This window comes from Antedon mediterranea, chromosome 6, assembly GCF_964355755.1.
Source record: "Antedon mediterranea chromosome 6, ecAntMedi1.1, whole genome shotgun sequence".
Lineage (NCBI taxonomy): Eukaryota > Metazoa > Echinodermata > Crinoidea > Comatulida > Antedonidae > Antedon > Antedon mediterranea.
In genome coordinates, this window is record NC_092675.1 from 5,321,296 (window position 1) to 5,346,109 (window position 24,814).

General features: G+C 32.9%; 2 protein-coding genes across 2 annotated transcripts; both read right to left on the reverse strand.

The window, feature by feature from the left end:
* Positions 1-547: 547 nt before the first annotated feature.
* Positions 548-10,809, reverse strand: LOC140051163 (EF-hand calcium-binding domain-containing protein 6-like). The gene is made up of 15 exons (XM_072096294.1): positions 10,442-10,809; positions 9,298-9,395; positions 8,074-8,249; positions 7,425-7,601; positions 6,948-7,085; positions 6,382-6,533; positions 6,150-6,289; positions 5,785-5,984; positions 5,369-5,485; positions 4,673-4,849; positions 4,336-4,489; positions 3,752-3,876; positions 3,119-3,535; positions 2,591-2,762; positions 548-1,995 (listed from the first exon to the last, which is right to left on the reverse strand). The coding sequence occupies exons 1-15, from the start codon at positions 10,779-10,781 to the stop codon at positions 1,768-1,770; spliced, it is 2,811 nt and encodes a 936-aa protein (XP_071952395.1). The 5' UTR covers positions 10,782-10,809; the 3' UTR covers positions 548-1,767.
* A 1,527-nt stretch (positions 10,810-12,336) lies between these two features.
* LOC140051874 (cadherin-23-like) lies at positions 12,337-24,136 on the reverse strand. Its single transcript, XM_072097204.1, has 20 exons — positions 23,954-24,136; positions 23,588-23,658; positions 22,882-23,137; positions 22,385-22,603; positions 22,108-22,183; positions 21,380-21,682; positions 20,342-20,602; positions 19,831-19,886; positions 19,143-19,290; positions 18,403-18,699; positions 17,165-17,281; positions 16,589-16,752; positions 16,165-16,256; positions 15,909-15,995; positions 15,477-15,545; positions 15,040-15,106; positions 14,585-14,715; positions 13,609-13,704; positions 13,315-13,353; positions 12,337-12,843 (listed from the first exon to the last, which is right to left on the reverse strand). Exons 1-20 carry the CDS (start codon positions 24,134-24,136, stop codon positions 12,666-12,668), a joined length of 2,910 nt encoding a protein of 969 aa, XP_071953305.1. The 3' UTR covers positions 12,337-12,665.
* Positions 24,137-24,814: the final 678 nt, after the last annotated feature.

The following is a 24,814-nucleotide window of genomic DNA, read 5'->3' on the forward strand; positions in this document are numbered from 1 at the left end:
TTTTGTTTTTGTTTTCAGCACCGTCCGTCCCGGTGTCCTCTTGTAACATATGTGTTGAGACAATATTCAATGATGACATTATAAGTTTTCAGAATTAACAATTGAAACCATTATAAATGTTTCTTTGTTATACTATTCTATCGGTCATTGATTAAAGTGCGCGGGGTATCGTAAACTAGTCTTACTGTATATAACAGTGAAGCCTATACAGCGATCTTCACTGCAGCATTTCGACGTAATAACTCAATATAAACACTGCAAGTCATCGAATGATAATATCAATGAAATGGTTTATTTGAATATGAGATTTTTTGTTTGTAACATTACTGAAAGTCATCGAATGCAAGAATTCCGGAGAAAGACATTTTTTTATATAACTGAATCATCTTTTTTTTATACATTATGATTTTCTGTATTATATCTCTAAAAAAAAAAATATTTATATATCAAATATCAGAAATTATGTTTTACTCAAATATGAATATGAAAGAAATAAATGTTTATTTGATTGATTGATTGATTGATTGATCTACTATCTATGTAACATTATTGATCATATGATACAAAGTGGTAATCTTATTATATAGCATTACATTGGAGAGAGGAGGCAAATGTTTGGAGACGCGACCCAGTCAATTTTCGGTGTCATTTGTTTACCACCGAGCATAAGAGTATCATGCTGTTAAAGGAAAGCATATGCAACGATATATGTATATATATTTATTGATAAAGAAAACGCATACATATAAAACGTTACAATATAATACATACATTTCACATCAAAGTATTGTTATAATTGATCTCTATAAGAGTTATTAAATTAAGTTGGCCTATTTTTCCAAAAATACTAACCTTCCGTGGATGAATATTACGAGGTTCATTCAATATCATTGTAGAAAAACATGTATTATATTGATCTTTATTAAAATTATTGATGCGAAAATAAAGATGATAAGGATATGACGATGTTTATGATGGTGATAATTATTACCTGGATATAGTAACCAATAATTGTATCCCAGTACAATTTCTAAAATAATAAATATCTTGAAAAATAACATTTTAGTGAAACTAGAGTTACTTATTTAAAAAAATTACGGTACTGAAGTAGGCTTTAAACAAGCAATGTCAATACTTATTTACAAGTTTTATGAAATATTGCTGTTATTTTAATGCTTTAAATCGACCTTTTTAGAATACTTAGCTACAGTAAGTATAGTTTTCAATATGTCAGTTATTACGTGAGAAAACCTATTAAAGTATTAAGATTTCTCTACTCAATCATGTTACATACATACAACAAATTAGTTATTTATATCCTTATTTTTATCAATATAATATTCAATTCAAGGCAGTACAGTATTACACCCTTTTAGGAAAGAAGACCCTCATTTCTTTGGTAATTTTTTTCAAATTATCATTACAAATCTATACCATTCCAACCCACCGAATGAAATGCAACGCAAAATAATCATATTCAATATAAATAGATGTAGTTTATCAACATTAGATTAATTCGGTAGGTAATTGAAGCGTGGTTCCAACGTAACGCAACGCAACGACGAATTGACGCAAAGTTCTGTATTGCGTAATCACAAGTGGGAGCCGACGACGCAACAGTGCTGCAAAAATCGCAGGTTTGATTTCACGCAGGCGGGGGCAAACACAATTATTGGAAGGGCATTTTCTTACGTTGCGTAGATTGCGTTACGTTGCGTCGCTAGTGAGAACCAAGCTTTAGATAATCAATAACGTTTCCCACAAAAATCATCTGCTCATATCTGATCGGAAGGTTTCGCTAATAAACCGATGGTAATTAATCTTCCCATCCATGTATTCGTCAAAGTCGGACATGACGTGATAGACCTCTTCTTCGTTTAATACAATATTACAAAGTTTTAGTGTATTTCTGAATTCTGGTACGGTCAGATACCCTGTGTTGCCTTTGTCAAGTTTTTTGAACGCTCGACGTAAATTCCGCCAATCTCCCACCAACTGAAAAAAAGGATAGAAACACGTTAGGTTTTGCCGAATAATAGGCATACTTTCTAAAATATAAATGAAACCATGACTTTGGTATTTACTGCTGTTCAAGAAAAACATAATTGAAAGGTAAATTAAACTTGTTTTAGACTAATTAAAATGATAAACACATTAACCAAACGTTTGGTCAGAATGATTTGCTGCACCCAATTATCGTACGGTATCATGTCTAGGGACAATAAACAGACGATACCACTAGGTATAATTGCAGTGGTATTGAGTCAAAGTCGTCCATACATACGCATTTTCAGGTTGTGAAAAAAAGACACGTAAATCAATATAGGTAAAGTTAAGTCCGTGTTCATTTTTATCGTAGAGGAATGAGCTGTTAGGAGATCATTGTACTAATCCTCGGAATTATGTGGTTGCGTGGCCAGTTCCTCTCCACGCCGCATTTTTCTCCCTAGTATTCTCTACCAGGTACTCATTTACAGCTGAGTGGACTGGCAGTTGTCATGAATTGAACTCTGTATGACAGTCAAGTGTCCTAAACACTCGGCTATCCAACCAGAATAATCAGATGATAATAAAATGTGATGATGTCTACCTTTTGTCGCAATTTGGCCGTTATTCCAGTTAGTCCCTTGTGCGGTTCGTTGACAATAGGAGCAATCGGTACCTCGGATTGAGGATGCGTCAGAACATCTAACATGTTGTTACCATATCGATGAGTTTGTTTTCGAAGAGCAAATGGTTTTAGGAATTCAATGTATGAAACCCTGAAAGGAAATAGTTAATGATAATGACGTAATGTGTATCATATAAACATTGAAGAAGGACGATGAATTATTCCCAATCATTTCCTCCAAGCTCTCTTAATTATAACATACGAGTTTAAAATCGTGTAGTATAGTCGGGGTTCGTGTCTCATTCTCTAAATTGGGTACTGTAGAATGTGCGAAAAACACAGTCATGAAAACAAATATGTAGGCTTACTATTGTTTCTGGATCAACCATAACAGGTAATGAACAAGGGTTAAAGAAGAAGCCTTTAAGACAATATACATGGTTCTAAGGTGGGCCGCAAACCTACAATACGATCTTCAGTTGAATACTACGGAAAATGGTATCTTACCTGCCATCTCTATTTATATCAAACTTCTTGCAAAGAATATCCAACTCGAGATGGTTGAGCTGAATACAGAGTTCTTGCAGAACGTCTCTGAACTCCTCTCTTGTTATGTAACCGGTGCCAAACTTGTCCAAATTCAGAAATTCTGTTCTAAGATCGTTCCACATGTAATCGACCTTTGATCTCAGGTTGTCTTCTAACATGTCGCCTGCGCAGTTCAGCTTACGCGAACGAATCAGAAAATCGGCATCACCTCTTTTCGGTGGCATGATCTTTGCATTTGGGAATGCGGATTCCTGGGGATTATATACAAAATGACGAACAAATTGCTGAAAGTCGAGCATACGATTTTGAGTAGTGATAAACGTATCCCAAAGTCTACTGATTTCTCCTCTTGTTACCTCTGGCTTCACTCCAAGTCTACAAAGCAAAACAATAATTTATTCAGGTCGCTTTTAATGAAACATAAATCAGTTTGAAAACGTTTAAGATATACCTTATGGTATTCTGTCAATAACTTCTATCACGGGAGACTGTATTTCGTATACTTAGTGTTACAAGTATGGATTTCCGGAATCATAATTATCTAGTCTTGGAGAGGAATGTTTTATCTTAAATTTATAATCTACCACTTACTTTTTTAACATATAGTACATCGTCGATTGTGTCAGTTTCTTTGTGTTTGATTCGTCGAGCTCGTTAAAGGCAGCTTCTACGTCATGATAACGTTCTCTTACTAATTTCTTCAGCATTAAAGAGAGCTATTTAAAAGAAGTAATAAAATAGATCAATAATGATGACGAACAATATGTTTGTTTGTGTGCATACATATTATATTTCCTTTTCCCATTTCGATGTTCTGTTTGAAAGCAAAATGGGCAACCAATCATAGCTCAGGAATGTCCGATTACATTACAACCTATTCTGGATTTCAGACGGAGTTTTGACTTAATATATTAGTAAAAAGATAAATATTTTGGCAGATATGACGTTTCACTACTTGAGCTTGTATATTTCAGACAAACACAGACTACAGACTTGGGGCAAGTCTAATTACACCCTGAAAGAAATATATAGCATGTCAAATGTAGTAGACGCTACTCTAATATCAGTATACAATCGACTAAATTCGCGTACCATTTAACAAGGATTATTATAGATAAAAAGGTACACAGTGAGTTTTTTTTAGACACGTCACAACTAAACAATCAATATATTACCTGTTCGTTCGATCGACCCTTCTTGAACTCTCTAAAGTCCATAGGTTTGCTGTATTCTTCGGGTTCTTCTGTCTCCATTAGCTCTTCTGGTTCTTCTCGTTCTTCTCGGTAGTACTCGGACTTTGTGTCAAACAAACTCGGAGCACCGATGTTTCTAAGAAAATAACAGTATATGTTTATGTGAGTGCAAGTTACTTATGCCTACATTGTAGACCTCGAATACCATTTGAAATAATGCGCACCGCTCTGAATGTTACGAATTTTGGATCCAGAACCGTCACGCGAACAGTAACTAACGTGTAGCAATGTTGGCCCCTAAAATATAATTAAAAATTACCTGGTGTCAAATTGCGCCATGAATTGTGGGTATTTTACGTTTCCTTCGTCGTCAAGAGGTAAATTATCAACAAGAGTAGCGTACTCGTCATCAGACATGTCGATACCAAAGCGGCTTTCAATCGCAGCTCTAAACTCCTCCTGCGACAACACGTCTGTGTGCATTTTGTCAATTTTACTGAAAGAATAAAATCAAAATTGTTGTTAAATAAGTAATATGAGAGGTATCAATTAAATTACGATATTACATCGAACCAAAATTTTGCGTCATTGGCAGGTGTAACTTTCCAAATAATCAAATAGGAAATAGTAACGATCCCAGTATATTTTAAAACAGGTTATTATAAAACGAAACCAATCATTGGGCAACGCACCACACTCGGGCGGAAATTTTTGCTTGTGGATCCTCAAAAGTGGGCATTTGGTTGAGAGATTGCATCACCTTAGCCCCAGCTGGCCGGGTAAGTTTTACCTAACATTCCTATATAACATAATTCTCCACATCGTTTGTTTAGGTTGGCGCCAGATACAGTAACAATAAACCGATTAGACGTAGGCCTACATTCCATAAACAATCGTTAAAAACATGATGGAATTACGTATACAGTGGTTAGGCCTATTGCAGGGAAGAGTGAAACTACGTTTTACTTTTCCCGGGTTATAGTATTAAACGTTGTTGTATACAACAAATACTTACTGAAAGGTTCCGAGTAATGATAAGAATTCCGCTTGGAACATTGACATCAATTTGGTCTCTACGGCAGTTATTGTTGTGCAAGCACCAGGGCTACCACTTCGTTCGCTTTTGTTGTATCTATTAAATCAATAAAAACGTTTTTAGAATCAACTTAGTACTGTGTTTCCAAACTTTGGTATCATACTGGACTAATAAATTCATGGTTTTATTCTGTAGCAATATCATGCCGCTGCCGGCCATACATATTATCACATAGGATCGCTCTACAGATGCACACCACCGTTTTTGTACTTATACTTTGCTTTGCAATAAGAAAAGAACGTTTTTAGATATCATTACACGAAGTGCGCATGTGTGACAAGCGAGGAAACGGTTAACTTTTTGCAATCACTGCACATATATAAAGTACGTCCTACCTATGCTTAGGATTTGCCAAAATCTTGTGCGGAATTCCTTCTTCGCTCCTGTCCTGAAATCGCTGAAGGAACTCTCTGTATGACACTCTGCCGTCTTTTCTACTGGTAATAGAGCACCGTGCCAAAAAATCGTTCAGCTGTTTATTGTCCAATTTTAATTCAAACTTTGCAAGAATTCTCTGAAAATCCATTCGGTCAATCTATAAAATTAAGGCATATCATAATATACATGTTGATCATTAACAATGTCTAAACACGTAACATATACCTTTTCTCTTACTGTTAATGTTAATGCTATATTACGTCATAATATACAAAGTAAACGCATTAAATTTGTATCGTGCAATATTGATGAATTCGTTTACCTCTCCAGTTCCCTGTGGGTCGCGATTACTAAATTCCTTTTTCATCTTCTTAAATCCCTCTCTGAATTTGTTCTTTAACCAATTCTCGACATCTAGAGATTTTGCTCGATCTACCTCGGACTTCTTTAGAGTTCTTCGCGCTGAAAGAAAAATAAAATGTTATCATGAGCAATCGTATATTGATATATACAACATAATTGTTATTTATTATAATGATAGTACTGTAACTTACGAGATGTTCTATCACCGCTTCGTGGGCTTAATTGACTTTCCAATGGACGTTTTCGTGTTGCTTGTCCATTTTCTGCACCAGAACTAAAAGATATGCCTAACTTGTTCATTAGTTTTACGCCGTTTATGACACCGCATCCATTCTCATCATACCTGTGAATAAAGGTGGTAAATATAATGATTAGAAGAATTTGTCGAATTTTTAAGAACTTATTTACCTGGCGCCCTCTATATCGTCACACAATTAATGTTGTAAATCGTACCTTGAAATTGCGTGCTGCGCTTACTCGATTGCGCCAATTAGTCGACAACAGGTTATTTAATTATCTTATTCTCTTATATCAACATGTCCTTATAAAGTTTAAAACCAGTTGCAATTGAAGTAAAAGTTCAAGGTATCGGATATAGAACATATTTGAACAACACAACAAATTGTATATTTTCCGCACATGGAAAGAAAATGGTGTCGTTCTTTTTATAATGTGTGAGCCTAGCAATTGATAGGCTTATACAATCCAACAATGATCAATCGTTACCATAGAAGTGAATAATAAATTGTATGCGTACTTGGACCAGAGCTTTTCGAATTCGTCATCATCCATATAAAATAACAATTTGTTGAGAGCGTTTCTAAATTCTGGTTTTAAGATTCGCCCACTACCACCTGGATTTATCTGCGGTATTAACTCAGCAATATGAACTAGTCTGGAAAAAAAATGAATTTTTAATGAATGAAGGAAATATTTTATAAATTTAGAAGTGGCTAATTTTGAGAAAGTCGATGACGACCAACATAACTTTCGATTTTACAACGCGACACCAAGTTAGACGTTACAACCAATAGCTAGCTAAGCATGCGTGCAACCCTCAAGCCAACCCCGCGCGCTAAAACATTGTGTAGACAAGCTAGTTACGCCTCGTGCCTCTTCGTAGTCTTCAGTTATAGGCCTACACACTTGCTGAAATGATTAGATAAAAAAAAATCGAAGATATATCAAATTCTTATATTTTTCTGCATTGAAAATGACACAATGTTCATGTTACCTTTGTCGAGCCTTTTCCTTTAGCTGCGCGTGCACTTGCGCTGACGTCATTGTAAGTTTATCCAGGTTATGTCGATTTATGGGATCAAGCCAAGACGGTAGATCATTGTTGACAGTTTCTCTAAAACATGCATGGAACTCTTCTAGACGAATCACTTGCTTGTCACCAAGATTTAATCTAAACATGATTACACAAACATAAAGAATATTATAAGATAATGTATTTTGTATAGGTTGTATATCAATACGTAAGCAGGTAAAGCTTGGTTCCCACTAGACGCAACGCAAAGGTAACCCGCAACGCAAGCGAATTGACCAATCACAAGCAACAGTTTGAATAATCAATCTATTTTGATTGGTCAAATCACTTGCGTTACGTCCTTGCGTTGCATCCTAGTGGGAACCAAGCTTACAACTTGATTCCCGTTGTTCAGTTCTGGTACATGAGATAGGATCGACATACGTATTTGTGCATTTGGTAACAAGCCATCGTTGTAACTAAATTACGTGAACAATAACGTTTTTAGTGATACGTCACAGTCAATATAAAAAACCCAAGACTACAGTTTATGACGACATTACGTTTAATACATTTAATATGATCATAATTTTAATAGAATGACGTAACGCTTTTAAATGACGTAACTTACCTAATCAGCAATAGGTTGAAATGCTTGGTGCTAAGGAATCGACCAAGGAATGCAGTGAGCGCCCGATGGAGAGCCTCGCGAGCCAGGTTACCTCTGCCTTCGGGATCGTTCGCAATGAATAACTTTTTAATGTCGTAGTAATTTTTCTTTAACTTTTCTCGTAAAATCATCTCCAACTGAAAATGATATTTGTAATGAAAAGTGATAAAAATACAGAACAAACATATCCTCTAAATTATGTATGGTAAAGTTCTGCCCATAATTAAAAGGCCGAGCGGTTAAGACAGTGGAACCGCAATTACGTAGCCATAACATCGGCATGGGTTCGAGGCTCACTCACTCCATGGTTCTGGTGGTAGAACGAGTCTTCTCGGATAAGGACTATAAACCGTAGGTCCAGTGTACACATCTAGCTCGTGTGCACTTTAAAGAACCTAGTACATCTTTCGAGACGAGTAGGGGGTTACCCCGGTGTATTAGTACATCACAGCCACTGATCACCAACTGGGCCCTCTGGGAGACCAGTCTTTGACTGAAGAGGTTACCCAGTATAAATATATATTTCAATTCAAAAAAGAGTTTTAATAAGGAGCAAAAAAAGTAATGAAAAGTATTGAAAGTTGACAACAAATTGATAGGCATAAATAAAAATGTGTCTTGTTTAATGTATTAATATTAAAATCCATCAATTATGGCCAACCAGGCCTGGTACTGTAATAATGATACATTGTCTATAATAATTATAGATTATAATAAAATCATTTCGTTTTTCAAGTATCTTATACGTGTTTAGACATTACCTAACGTTTATTCGTTTTAACATTGAAATCCATCACAGGAATTGCACAGATTAAGGACATCTAATTTGTCAATGAGACAACAGAAATAGACTGTTGTCATAGGAACAAAGTGGCTGTAAACGGATAGCTGGTTGGGTAATTATCCGAACACATTAAACAAGAAACATGAAACTAAATCGAAGAAGCTTTTATTATTTATTCATAACAATCGTATTAGCTCTTTAATTCGTTATTGAATCAGGGTAACGTCTTTAACGAAATTGTTTGAGTTGTTGTCTCTCTGCATGCATCGTAAATAATCAATTAATGCATCAGCTGTTAAATAAATTCCGCACCAACTTTAAATTTATATATACAATGCTGCGATGTATCTTCTATAGTCAGTTGTCTGAAATACATTTGTAGAATATTAGCTATTTTTTACCTCATCAACTTCCAGCCTAAGTTTTGTTTCAGGTCTTGGTAAGCGGGATGCGGTACTTCCACGGCTCTCACCCCTACTCAGCATATCAGCTCTTGACCCTAAAAGAAAAATATTCATTATTCAAGTGGAAGTTGGGATATGGGGATTTGCCTTACCAACTCAAATGTCAAACAATACTTTCAATCCTTTTTTAATTCTTAAAATTGACATAACATGTTCATTATTTATTCTAGATAGTTGTTGTGTAGAAATTACTTATTTTATATTCTTAATTATCTTCTAACTATTAGCCAACCCCACCCTTCCACTTTTTAAATTTTTTTATTGAGAATCAATTTTAAGAAGGTCGTAATACAAAAATGCGATTTTTTATTGATGTTAAAATCAATGTATACGCTGCCATCTTGATTTAAAGAGAGATTTTATGAGCGCAGTGTATGTATAGTTGGTTACCATAGAGATGGTCATAACCTTTTTACAATAAGTCACTTAATCATGTGTCCTTGGGGTAACACATTTAACCTTTTTGACGGATGGTTTAAAAGAATTTGGTTTCTTAATTTCGTTCTTCCTTATTATGAGTCTACAATATCAAAACTCAGCTACATTTGTAACGATGGTGACCATTAATTACAAAATTATAAAAAGTGTTCTTTTACGGACTGATCGGTCCAGCGTAATTTGAACAACAGAAAATAGACACGTGTTTTTTTCAATTAAAACAAAATAATTTATACATTTTTCTAAAAATCAATGTACTACATATTAGTATGAAAATGAGATCCAAACAGATCCGAAGGTATTTTTGTGACTAATGAATATTATTTTTAATATAATTAATCTAAAAGAGGTTGAACATAAGCAATCAATCGAGGCCTATGGCCTATGGTAAGCAAAGAGGCCTTATAAAGTTGTCATATCAAAAGAGTGTGCTTCCAAAATGATGATGATGATGATGATGATGATGATGATGATGATGACATGATTGATGATGACGTTGACGATGGTGTTAAGGGTACTCTGTGAGAAGGAGAAATCTCGGACGGAGGATGCTCATTAAGGATTAAAAACAATACAATAATATAAAAATGACGATAACTAATGATAGATTACAGCAGGCCTATATTATTAAGTGCATACTTACCAAATATAGGAATCTTGGTTTTGTTTTCGTTATCACTTTCCTCTATGTGAACAGGCAAACTTTGTGAAAATGGCCGTGGGATTTTAGGAAACGAACGTTTTAAATCCTCACTTTCTCTATTTCCATGAGAGCTCTTCGTCAGTCTTGGTGCTAAAAACGGTATTTCATCCGAAAGCCTGGGTTGTGTCGTGGGTCGTCCTTGCCTGCTAGATAGGCCTCTTACATTCAGTTTGTCAGGGTTTCCTAGTCGAGAAAGGGGGTGCTGAATTTTTGGTAGATTTAAACCAACTCTACCACTTGCTTGCGTGCCTGGCCGGCTATCAACGCCTGCCTGAGACATAGTTGTTACTTTATTAAAAATTCACCAAATAAAATACAAGATCGCTTAAAGTTTCTACTAAATGTGATTAAATTTCAACACAGGTTCGAAGTATACACTTAACTGATTGTGTATGTTTGTCTATACAAATCCAGATCGGTCATATCATGCTTGTTTGTTGTTATGGGCAACGTGGATGTATTGACATGTAAATGAGGTCCTGAATGACTTGCTTGGTTCGTGAGTGGAACTGTTGCTATAGGCTTTGTTGTCAATAAGAATAGAGGGCTTAACTGAGTTCGAACTTACAGAAGTCCACAAGTACTATGACATGAACGTGATATATTAGGTATAATTTTATCGGTTGTATTAAATTATAGATTTATATAAACAGACTTTGTAACGTCACTTTCTGAAATTAAGTAGTCTGGAACGCATGTTTATTTAAAGTTCATATTTTCTGATAGTGACGATAAAACCCCCGTAAGTTGTTGATATAGGGCTCATCGATATATAACATCGAACATATTGAAATCGTATACAAAGATCAAATACAATGTTTTATAAGTATTTAATAAAAATGTCTACTAAAAACGTGAACAACCATGCTAATATTCAATAACAGTTTTTAATAATCGGTCTAATGTTTACAATACGGTAAATTAATGACACAAATGTCTACGTTTCGGATTATGAGCAAGTTATTAATTATTTCTACTAATTATTCTAGCCATTTAGATTGTTGTGAACTTGGATAATTCCAATGTGGACGATCTTTGACAATGGTTCTATTCACATTTTCCGTTTTCAGCAAAAATAAGCTGTTTTTTAGCCATTTTGGCAATAAGCAACTAAAATAAAGCAAGTTTTATATAAATTATCTAGGCCTACTCTGAAACACAAATTATGCACTCAGCTCAAGCTACAAAAACCGGTAGTGGTGGCTTGTTTTATTTTGTTATAGGCCTACTATGTAACCATATTAACAAAAAGCAGATATGTTACTGTATCCGAGCCTGCCAATCTAACAAATTGCGTTGAAAAAGTCAATATCAATACACGTTTTAATGTATTTTATACCACTATCACCGCCCCACATCCCCGACCTTATTGTACTTTCAACTTTGTCAAACAAAAAAGTCATAGGCCTACATTGACAAAGAGTGATAAGAATAGTTATAAAACTAATCAAGCTTAACACCATCTAGATAACAAAACAAGATAATTATTTATACACTAAAATTAATTTATTGCAAAACATAAGTAATCTGGATATATCACATATTTAACTGTCAACTTATTTTACACCATTTGATAACTTTTTGAAACTGGACATTAACATTAAATAAATCAAGAATATTTCCATCAAAAGGGTGGAATAAATTTGTGTCATCTGCAAATAATCGAAAATCAAAAATCGGTAAAATTAGAGATCGTTGTAAATATTGTAAATAAAAAAGAGTGGTTCCCAAAAGAGGGATATCATTTAACTATATATTAAAGAGGTATTTTCCTCCTGAAAAAATAATTCTTAACAAATTTTTTGTTGAATTTGCCATTTTAATTTCACCTAATAACGAAAAAAAAATGTATTTACCTGAAAAAACTGTAATTTAAAGCAAAAAATGGTCAAATTGGCTGCCAGTCAATTGGTTGTTGGTTGAATTTAAGCATTTATTTTGTTTTCTACGGAAGTGATTAACTTCATTAAAACTACAAAATAACCTATTCAAAGTCTGATTCAATTAATCTTCATTTTTCATGTTTTTTGGGGAAGTCAGTAGGCTACACGGTTAAACTCAACTCGATCTTAAACTCAATTCTATACAGAGGCATACGATTTCCTTCGTTTGGCCTTTATTCGATTGTATGGTATTTACAAAAAAAAGTGTTTGATCAATCAAATTAAACATCAGTCACTTCTACATTGTCATCCCCTTCTACTGCAGGATTAGCTATACCTTTAGATTTATCATAATCTTGGAGAATTAACAAAAGATCGTCTTTCGGATTTTCATGAATGTGGTCGTCTGCTTTAGGTTTCCGGAGCGTCTCAGATGCCTCACTTGCATTACTGGGTTCACTGTTAACAAAATAAAATAATTAAATTATATCATGAATATTCATTCAATTAATGCTAATAAAAGTGTATATATAATCCCCGATATAATCCTAATTTTGGTAAAGAAGAATAAAGTGTAAACATAGAAAACAAATCCTAAATAAAAAAAAAGTTATTTTTTTAAATAAACGTGCATGTGTAGGCCTACCATCAATTGGCTGTCAATCAATTGATTATCACCGATATTTTTTCAATTCAAATAAATATAAATTTAAATATAATTTGACAAATATAAATAAAATTAGGCCTATTATAAATATAAATAAACTTTCTTCAAATTAATATTTGAAGAAAGAGATGTAATGAATTAAATAATATCAATAACGAAATATGTCTTGGTTTTTATAATATATTTTGATACTATAAACGAATTTGGAACAAGGCTATAATAACAGTTTTTTAGCTTGTTTCTGGAGAGGATGATCGACTTACTTTTCTTCACCATCATCTTCCTCATCTAACAATGGATTACTGTAAATAAATATTCAGAATTAAATACAGTTATAAGCAGTATTTAACTACACCATTATTATTTGCCACTAAAGTATATTAATAATTATATTTTTTTTTAAATAAAATGAATGAATATGAAATATCAATATTCACTTATTCTGTGGTAGTCTGGGAAGGAAGATGGATATCGCATATAAGAAGAAAATATACATGCAATTATGTAAATAATAATACACATGCATAATAATATAAATATGGCATTCATAAACATACCCCTTTTCAGCGAACTTGTTCGTGCCTGATAGCGGTGTAGGCTTGACGAAATTCTTGTATATCTCAGCATTTGCAACTTTCAGCTTTCTTCGTAACCTATTCAACAAATTAAAATGTTTTCAAATGTGATGGTAGTGGTGATCTGGCCTGGTAGTGCCAGATTCAAACTTAAAGGACAACTTTACCGAAAACCATATTTTAACAACGTATTAGGGATGTACATATTTATGTTTTCAGAACAATCGCGATATTTACGATATCGCCGCGCGCGCTTGCCGTACAGCCGTAGCCGTAAATTGTTGTGACGTCACAAGTGCATGGCAAAATCTACCTCAACTCATGAGTTTTCACTGTTGTTAAACACACAAGAGATAGGTAACGTTGCTAATTTGACCTGTATTAGGCTTAAATTTACCAAAATGTTTGGTCTGGTATTTTGATGCAACACGTTAATATCCAGATAGGGAAAAGAAACAATAAAACAATTCAACATTTATATTGCTTACGATTTATTTAAAAAGTTTGTTTACTAGAAATGTTCGCGCTTTTCCAGACTTGTCTATTTACACGAAAGAGTAGCTAGAAACATGACGTATGATGCTCGGGAATCATTCAACCATATCGCACTAAAAACTTTTTTTTTAATTCGATCTCGGTGATTTTTGGTGAATAAAGACGATGGTGTTTATAGTAATCTTCACCGGCCTACCCTTGTACTCTCGACGATATCATAAATCTCGCGATTGTTCTGAAATCATATGTACATCCCTAATACATTGTTAAAATAAAGTTCTCGGGAAAGTTGTCCTTTAATACTACCATCATATATTTCAATGTATTGCTAACTTGATAACTTGTATAGTTACTTCAAACTAAAAAAACAAACTATACTTTCCAACCAAAAATCAAACATTAACATATGTAAATATACTAAACAAATACAACAACAATCAAAATATATCATTTTTGTACTTACGATGAGCGCCAAAATACAAAAGCAATGACCCATAATGACAGAATGAAGATGAGAACAAAAGAAAAGGTAAAAAAGAACCACTGCAACGCATTTAGAGTGTCAAACACAGGGTCAGGATCTGGTATTGCTTTCTGTAATTAAAATCAAATATTGATTGATTGATTAATTTGTTTATTCAATATTCAATAGATAAAAATTCAATAAATGTTCTCCACACATATATTAAAAATACATAAAGTAATAATTATATAAACACTTGTGATAATAACCAATAAAAAACACAGTATGTGTGGAAGGAAATATATAGGCCTAAGTTTAAAAACTTTACGCCTAGGCTCCCAGAAAAAAAAAATTAACTGTGTTGTTTTTTATGAGAATAAAAAAAAACTGTACTGTAACATAACTTATTCTATACAGTTAACATATTAAAATAACAATAAACAAAAACCACAAACCACGACTTCCATGACACGATATGTATTCTTTAAGTCTGCATATATAGTGTAGGCTTGATCTATAGCACTATGAAAGAAAACAATATTTAAAACAGTTCATCTATGGTATAAATCATCATTAATACCTTTCAAAAACTATGACACTGTAATGATAATAATAATTGTCTTATTGTACACAATTATGATTGTAATAATACACAATGCATTAATTATAATTAATAATTGTGTTATGTTATTGAACAAAATTTAGATATAGTAACTGCATTTTGAAAACCACTGAGATTCCAGAAAACCATTTAATAGTGTCATAATACTGTATGAAGCAATACTGTAATAATACTGTAATACGATAGATGCAGCAGCGAGATGTTATCTATTATAAAACTATAAAGAGTTGAAAGATGGTAGACTGTCACAGGTTATAATACTGTACTTACGTTATAAGAATGCCATACGAAATGACTTTATTAGTTGTTACATTTACTCCATGTATTCTCATATCAGTCCTAAAAAAGTTTGACAAATATGATACACATGTAGACAGACATTGTCATTATAACAGAAACTATTTTGTGCACAAACAAAACAAAAACATACTACGCAAAATCGATATTTTTGTGAATATAAACAATAATTTGTTATATTTACAACAGAAAGACCTTCTGTGATATAAACACACACAAAAATAAGGCTCTGACAAACTTCTTAAAGTCTATTAGGGACTGGTGTAACTTAAGCATAATATATAACTATGTAACTTATACATAAATATATACTGTAACTTACAAGCCTAAAACCAAGTATATGGTTGAGTTAAAACAGCACGATGTTGGCTGGACAGACTGAGCATAATTTTAAACTTTACTTACATACTAGTTATAGGTATATCTTCATCATCTAAATGAACAGTGATGTAGTCAATGTTTATAAGATATTCTGTTGCATTACCCACAATGCTATAAATACAAATATATATATCTTTTTTAATACATTTATTAATATAATTTCTTATTATTAAACTGTAAAGATGAGGAAATCTGCGGTTAGTGACTACAAATGTTATTATTTAATCTTTATGTTATTTTAATCTCTCTAAATTTTACTTTTAATTCTTCAGATAAATACCCTGTGAACGATTTTTCCTCTTCTAATATTAAAGTAGATTTTTTGTCAAATACAACTTTAACTTGGTTCTCATTAGGGTTCATGAGATAAATCTATATGTAAGAAAAAAATGTAAATTTAGATTAAAATAAACCATGAAATTGGTGAATATCACTAGCAGAAATGCATAAGCTAGGGATCCAAATATTAGACCGTTTAAAAAAATATATATTTTGGGAACTAGCCTTACAGTACGTCTCTGGAGTACAAAAGCAGTATAATACAACATTAATAGTTTAATGGGCAAATTGAACAATTTTTGAAAGGGATATACACTTGTATTGGCACCATCACATGACATGTAGGCTACCAACCATACAAAAAGTTCCAAAATCTACTAAATAAACACCTAGTTTCCTTGATATAACTCTGAAATAGTTCTTACTGAAACACTAGCAGTATCCTTGTAACCTCCAGCTCCTACTACCTCAACATCAAGTTCAAAATAGCCTTTGTCATCAGAATGAAAGAGATTGGAAAGGGTTATCCACCCATTGGCTGGAATCGGTATATCAAAAAATGTTATTGCATTTGACTGTGGCTTATCTTCTGTAAAACAAAAACAAAAAAGTTTACTATAAATTGTTTGTGTAGTGTAAAACTAAATTCTTCATATAATTGTTCCATAAATGATCTAATATTTGGTTTAGAAGAAAGTTTAAAATAATTCCAGTACATGGAATTCGAACTAACAATGAGCAAGACGGATTAACTTTGAGATGTTTCTGTGCCATTTTTCTGTATCCCTAAGATGCAGTACTGTATCCTCATTATCTCCATTAGATGATTTTATGCATTTAAACTTCATGAAATATGCATAGTAGTTTACTAGGAAATTTGTATGACTTATGTAAATTATGCATTACATCATCAGGCGGGACTCCAGGTGCTCACAAATTAAATTCTCCCTATTGATCATTAATGTTATTCATTCAAAATACACAATTATTTGTTTACGTACCAACATATTGAATTTCATTCATTATATAATACTCCATCTCTGCATTAACTCCTATATCTTTGTCAGTTGCCACTAACTGAATAATAGATGTGCCATAGTTATAAGTAGATGTTACACCTGTTATGATAAAATATGCAAAATAAAGTTTAAAATATATTTTGTACAAATTAATAAGATGCTACTGTACTTCATCATTCATCATCATTTGTTTACTAATCATGCTCATAGAGTTTTAAATTACAAAAAGAAGTTGTTTATTACTGAACTTCGGTTTCTTCGCATGGCCAGAGGATTGGTGAATACGACCACTGGCCCCAAACCGAGACCTGTATTTGTGCTACACAATTCAAGATGGGAGGATACCTCATTGCACATTCTCCCATCTCCCATTAATAAAGTTTAAAATATATTTTGTACAAATTAATAAGATGCTACTGCACTTCATCATTCATCATCATTTGTTTACTAATCATGCTCATAGAGTTTTAAATTACAAAAAGAAGTTGTTTATTACTGAACTTCGGTTTCTTCGCATGGCCAGAGGATTGGTAAATACGACCACTGGCCCCAAACCGAGACCTGTATTTGTGCTACATAATTCAAGATGGGAGGATACCTCATTGCACATTCTCCCATCTCCCATTAATAAAGTTTAAAATATATTTTGTACAAATTAATAAGATGCTACTGTACTTTATCATTCATCATCATTTGTTTACTAATCATGCTCATAGAGTTTTAAATTACAAAAAGAAGTTGTTTATTACTGAACTTCGGTTTCTTCGCATGGCCAGAGGATTGGTGAATACGACCACTGGCCCCAAACCGAGACCTGTATTTGTGCTACATAATTCAAGATGGGAGGATACCTCATTGCACATTCTCCCATCTCCCATTAATAAAGTTTAAAATATATTTTGTACAAATTAATAAGATGCTACTGTACTTCATCATTCATCATCATTTGTTTACTAATCATGCTCATAGAGTTTTAAATTACAAAAAGAAGTTGTTTATTACTGAAATTCGGTTTCTTCGCATGGCCAGAGGATTGGTGAATACGACCACTGGCCCCAAACCGAGCAAGACCTGTATTTGTGCTACATAATTCAAGATGGGAGGATACCTCATTGCAAATTCTCCCATTGTTTCATGCCTTGCTATTTGCTATGCAGACATTGACACTGTTTTTTTATTAAAACTGGATCTATACTTAATTAGTGGATACTTTTTTTTACCTGCAGTGTAAGTATCTTCTGTAAATATAGGTGGATTATCATTCTCATCAATTATTTCAATTTTGACCTGCAGTAGTGTTTGATCATTCAGTGGGTCAAATGTTGATGTAGTTGTTTTTAGACTCAAGTCATCGTTTGGGCATTTTTGTCCTAGTTCATAATTCATATCATTTGATGCCTTGACGATGAGAGTGTAATTAGCTTGGTCTTCACGGTCAACAGATTGGTCACCAGATGTTACTACTGTAATACAGCCTGTGTTGTTTTGAAGGTGAAAGGTACATTTCTCATTTCCAGCTGTTGGTAAAAATAGAAATCATGTAGGCCTAAAATAAATTACTGGATCTATTAAGATGTTTACTTGAATAGACGTACTCTTCAAGTGAAGTTTAAGCTTTCTCTTATCAATACTTCTAAAGACAAGTTGACAACTTCCAGCCTCAACTAAAACAACTAAACCAGGGAGTTGTACAGCATACTGTAGGCTATAAGACTCAATTTAAACGTATGTATGCCATAACTACCCAGTGTAAAGAGTAGCTAACAACAATTACAAGTTAACATTCAAACTACAGTGAAATTTGCATCATCCAAGTAATACCAATCAAATGAGTGAGCACCAGAGCAAACCACCATCACGACATTTTTTTAGTAGGTTGAAATTTAGCATGCTAGAGGCTTTCAAATCAACTTTAGAGTGGTTTTAAGAATTTAACTGGGTGACTCCTCCCATAACTTACCTACGATAAAGTAGTAGATGGGGTCAATAGTGTCATCATCATTTGCTTTAATGTACGCAATACAACTATCATTATGCTGTTCTCCAGTTACATCTTCAGTTAATTGTACTTCTTGAACAGGAGGTTCAACAGGTCCACTGTCAGGTGGCTAAAGTAACAAAACAACCTCTGTCTATTTTTTAAATACTTTTGATATATGTAAAATACTTAAAATACGAAAAACATAAACAAAACTTTAGGCTGCAGAGAAAGTTGTTGACAATCAACGTTGATATAGATTATTGTAACAATTGTAAGGAATGAAATAAAAGTGAGTGAATCTCACAAAAGACAAACAAAAAGTAACAAAACAAAAATTCACAACTATAGCTCGCTAATGATACAAAATACAACTTTTAACTTTGATATCAAGAGTACAAATAACACCTAAAAAAGCTATAGAACAAGCAAAAACTGGGGCAATAGCTTTTGATTTACTACAGGTGAAATATATTACTACACATTATGACGATGAATTGTGTGAGGAAGGACAACCCATATTCTTGCATGTGCACAATGAACAAATGACGTAACAGTTCCTAGATTTACGTCAACGCAAACATTTAAAAACTCCTTTATCATATGCAAGAAAGTTGAGTTCCACTTTGGTAAGATAACTGGAGATTTCCTTATCAAGTAAAGAATTTACCTTCCAAAAATATGGTGGTTCATCTGGAACATCTATGACTTCGATGGTTATTACGGCTATAAAAAAAAAATTACATGATTTTCAAATAATACAATCCTCAAAAATACTATTGCTTGCAGACAATGCAAAAATCTCTTCAAATCACATAACATAAAGGTAATTTTGTTTCATTCTCACATTAAAATTCATGACGTATATCTACATTGACTTTTTTTTCAGATTATAAGACAATTATTTCTATTTGAATTTGGCAATGTCACATGGTATATTTTACATCACTTCTGTTTCAGATTATAAGATATTTTGGGTTTGGCAATGTCAGATGTAGGTGGTTAAGCACAACCTATTTGGGAGACCAACATCACTGACCCTACTGGAGCTCTTATCTACTACTAATACCTCTTTTCATGCCAGAGTTATCTCCATTTTTTACCATTAAAAATTCATAAAACATGAGTATTAGATAAAAACTGCCAAAAACCGATTGAAAATTAAAAAAAACTATAAGGACCTGAGTCTGTTTGTTTTATTCCATTGACATCTCTCACTTGGACTGTTAAACGATATTCTTGAACCTCTTCTTGGTCAAGTTTCAAGGTCAAGAGGAGTTCACCAGTTGAACTATTTAAGGTAAAGTGATCATTATGATACTCATCAATGGGAGCACCAATGGTGTTGAAGGCTTCAGTGTCCAGTATGGTGTACTCCAGTTGGGAGTTACTATCAGAGTCATTTGCCTTTATGATTGTGACAATGGAAGAAACATTTGTATCTATAAGGAATAAACATACATTTTATTTCATTACCATTATCATTAAAAATCTATAAATAGAAAATTGTGTTGCTCTGAGGCCGTACACAACAACAACGCAAAACCATGACAAAAAAGGCCACAACATTCTCTTACAAATAATCAAAAACAAGGTTCTCATTTTTATCAAGTCAAAAAGAGATGATGCAAGAGAAAACTGACATTATGACTGAAGGACATAAGAAGCAGTTTTGTTTGATAGGTCTATTACTCTTTTCGTTTTATACCAGTAAATTGCCACAAGATAACTTACTTCTATATGGTATACAGTAGGTCTTCTAAGTATGCATACTATTTGTAAAATATTGTAGAAATATTGCTTAGGGTCCAGTTAATAACCAGAATTTGTTAAGGGACAAATTTCCACAAAAGGTGGAAACATTGTCATGTTAGGCATATTTTCCATAACTTTAATTTTAAACTCTAATTTCTTCAACAAAAAATAGTGGTGACATAATTTTAATGTTAATGTTGTTAGATTTATAAAGATTGTCTCAAAGAGTTGAGAGAAAAAACAGAAAAGAAATTACAAAGAAAAAAGATGGGTTTTTAAAATTACTATGATAGAGGATGCATTTTTAATAGGATCAGGAAGGTTGTTCCACAGTTTAGGAGCTGCAACTGCCATAGGTCTTAAGGCGGCTAGGTGGAACAAAAGTGCAGATGGATTAGTGGTCGACCTAACATAGACACTGTATATACACTCATTTGTCTCTGAAGTCCAAACTTAACACTAACCTTCTCTTATGCTAACTTCAGAATCTTCTAATACTGGTAATTCATCATTATTGTCTAGAACAACTATATGCACCGTGCAGTTTCCACTTTTCGGATTGTCTCCTCGATCTGTTGCGATTATGGTTAAGTAGTAGTCTTTTGGTCCTCTATCCCAATCAAGATCACCAGACTTCCATATCTCTCCATGAATACGATCAATTAAAAACTTGCCATTAACTGCTTCATCACTCTGGATTTCATAATCAATCTGTTGGTTCTGATATTCAATGTCGGCGTCTGTTGCATTCACTGTCAGTATCAACTCTAAAATTTTGTAGATTATTTAATGGGTCAACATTTTAAATAATGGAAATATAATTTGAATATCATTATCATCTGACATTTATTAACTTTGTTGATGGTTTAGAAGTTTTTCTTTTCAGTGTAATAATATTTAAGATTTGGTTTGATTTTCGGTATTCTTTCATACTGTATAATAATAGACATGTAACAAAAACAAACAAAACAAATGTAAGAATCTGATGTGTTGCATTCTGAGTCGTTCATCTACTATGTAACAGGAAGAAAACATACATACTTTACATTAAAATTAAAATGCATAAATGTCTTTTCAATTGTTTTTTATGATTTTCACTATCATCATAATTATCCCAGCAAACTCAGTAGTTATCACCATTCACTATGATCATTTTAGTATATTTTCAGTGTTTTGCAAAATATTCTCTTACCTCCATTTGGGGCTGTTTCATTTATTTTCCCTTCATAAACGTTTTTGTTAAAAATTGGTGCATTATCATTTTCATCCTATGAAAAAAATATCAATATTTTGTTTCTTGATTGAGAGAGATTGCAGGAACGTAACAAATCATGAAAACTCTGCTCTTTGAACTTAACATTTCTCTTTGAAATAATAAAAGTGTTCAGAAAGGTAAAATGCATTTGTTATGATTATCTAGGCTAAGCATTGCTATAACAAATTAACAGAAATTCATAGTAAACCCTTACCCCAATTCTAATTTCAATTGTAACGTTAGTTGACATCGATGGTGTTCCAAAATCTTCAGCAATCACATCAAGTTTATAAGAACGTTTAGTTTCGTAATCAGCAGCCAAAATTTGAAAAATGTCACCAGATTCCTTATTGATTGTAAATATTGAACTGTTGTCACTTAAACGATATGCAATACGCCCATTTGTAGTGTCATTTATGTCCGCATCTGTAAACTAACAATAAGCATTTATTTCCTATAGTTTTATTTAAAATTTGGTATAATAGCTTTTTGAAAACAGGTAACTAGTCTTACAAAAGAAAATTGTGTGCACACGACATATAGAGAATATGTGTCTTTTTAATTTTAATAAAACAGAATCTTGGATGTGAATAATTATTCTCATTCCTGGCAATTCCAGGCCAGTAGGCAAGTCAGTCACAGGTTATTCTTTATTCTCCTACAGTTACATTATTTATTTTAAGAGATACCTGTAACTTTCTGGTTACTTACTTGTACTTTAGCCACTGGTATAGAACTATTAAAATTAGGACCTTCTAACACACTGGAAGATGTAAAAGTAGTTCCCATGTACTCTGGATAATTGTCATTTTCATCTGTAAGATCAATCTTAAGCAGCACTGTGTTAGCAAGGTTGCCATCATCCGTGGCTTGATACGTAAAGAAATAACTTAACTTCCCTTGTTCAACATCAAATGGGCATTCCCCAGACACAGTAACAATTCCATAATATGGAGAAACATTAAAACTAATAAAATACAATAGGAAACACAAATTGATGTTGGATGTGTGTTGAAATAAAATTCTATTTTCAATTGAAATCCATGCTTCTAACTCTAAGACACTGTCTACACTAACAAACTTTATGTGACAACAAATGTGATGTGCCTATATATGGACATTACAGTACTACCTCATTTAGGCACATCACACTTATTTTGTCAAACTACAGACAGACAGAGCTTATATTTACTTTATTCCTCTTTCACATTGTCTAACTCCAGATTTTACCCACACTAAACAAAACGAGAGTTTCCAGAGTTTTGAAAGGATTAGTATTCCCTTTATTAACATTTACAGCATTACATAAGGAGCCAAATGTCAAAAACCCATGTATCACAATACACATATATTAAGCATAAGATTAGAGATCTGATTCATATCAATAGAATTTAATAGATTTTGTTATTCTTCTTACCAATCATTGTCTGACCCAGTTCCAGTAAGTTTGTATGTAATGCTTTTTGTAATACTATCTTCATCTGTTGCCTGAAATTAATTATATACAGCATAACATAATAATATTTTCTTTTTTACTTCACAGTACAGTCAACCAATACTGGACTCTATAAAAACCAGAAAATCCCCAAAACCGGACTTTTCTTGAGGTCAAAATGTCCCATATTCATTTTTACCATTAGAAACACATTCCGGATACCAGACTTTTCAGAAAACTATGCATAATAGGCTAGCCCAAGGTGTCCGGTATTAAGAAAGTTGACTGTATTCCCATCATGTTGGTGTAGTACCTGATCGGCTCAAATCCAACATAATATATATTTACCGTAATAGTAATTACATATGATCCATTATTAGAGTCTTCAGGAATTTCAACTTCGTAAGAAGTCTTCGCAAATTGTGGAATGTTGTCATTAAGATCTTGGAGTTGTATTAAAACTGTACCAACACTAAACCTAGACGTATCTGACGCATCGGTTGCATTTATCTGAAATATAACAACAATCATCAATACCAATATTTATTTTATTATTATCATAATTACTGTAAATATAAAAAACTATAGATTTTTTTTAAATTAGGAGAGCACCAAGGAAATTTAATGCAAAAATAATGTAAAATTTGGATAAAAAATAAATAAAATTAATATACAGAAATATGTATGTATTTAAAATTGAGCATAAAAAAACCATTTATCTCACTTGTAAAGATATATTATTGTTTCCTTTCTCAAAATCTAATAGCGTTTGTACTGTCAACACCACTGTTGCTTCAGATGTATACACATTGTCCGCATCTCTTAAAGCAAATGTACCATTCCCACCATCAAGAGAAAATGAAAATTGATTGTTTCCGCTCTTTAAAAAACAAATTGCTAGTATTAATTACGGTGTGGAAATCGAAATTTATAGATTTTCAGTACTATATCAAAATAAAATGTAAAATTTGGCAAAATCCCTGCAATGATACGTCCCAGCTGGCATTTCATTCATTTTCTTGTTATTGATGTAAACCCATTCCGCACCTCTGCATCAACAGGTTTGAAATTATTTATCAGAGGTTTGATATTATTCCCCAGTTTATATCTTTCAGTCTTTTTGGGAAACCATAGCTTTTGACTTAACAAATAATTTTGGCAAAACATTGGCGATGTATTTTTTATTGTTTATCATTCAAACAATGGTAA

Bases quoted from the DNA above. Each gene is read 5' to 3' on its own strand.
- LOC140051874 (XM_072097204.1), bottom strand. From the start codon at position 24,136: ATGATTGTTGTTATATTTCAGATAAATGCAACCGATGCGTCAGATACG. The intron at 22,604-22,881 runs GTAAGTAACCAG...GCTTATTGTTAG, and splicing joins TACCAGTGGCTAAAGTACAA to TTTACAGATGCGGACATAAA. The intron at 13,705-14,584 runs GTAAGTACAAAA...TTTGTTGAATAG, and splicing joins TTTGTATTTTGGCGCTCATC to GTTACGAAGAAAGCTGAAAG.
- LOC140051163 (XM_072096294.1), bottom strand. From the start codon at position 10,781: ATGTCTCAGGCAGGCGTTGATAGCCGGCCAGGCACGCAAGCAAGTGGT. The intron at 7,602-8,073 runs GTAAGTTACGTC...AATCATGTTTAG, and splicing joins TTCAACCTATTGCTGATTAG to ATTAAATCTTGGTGACAAGC. The intron at 3,536-3,751 runs GTAAGTGGTAGA...TTTGCTTTGTAG, and splicing joins ATGTACTATATGTTAAAAAA to ACTTGGAGTGAAGCCAGAGG.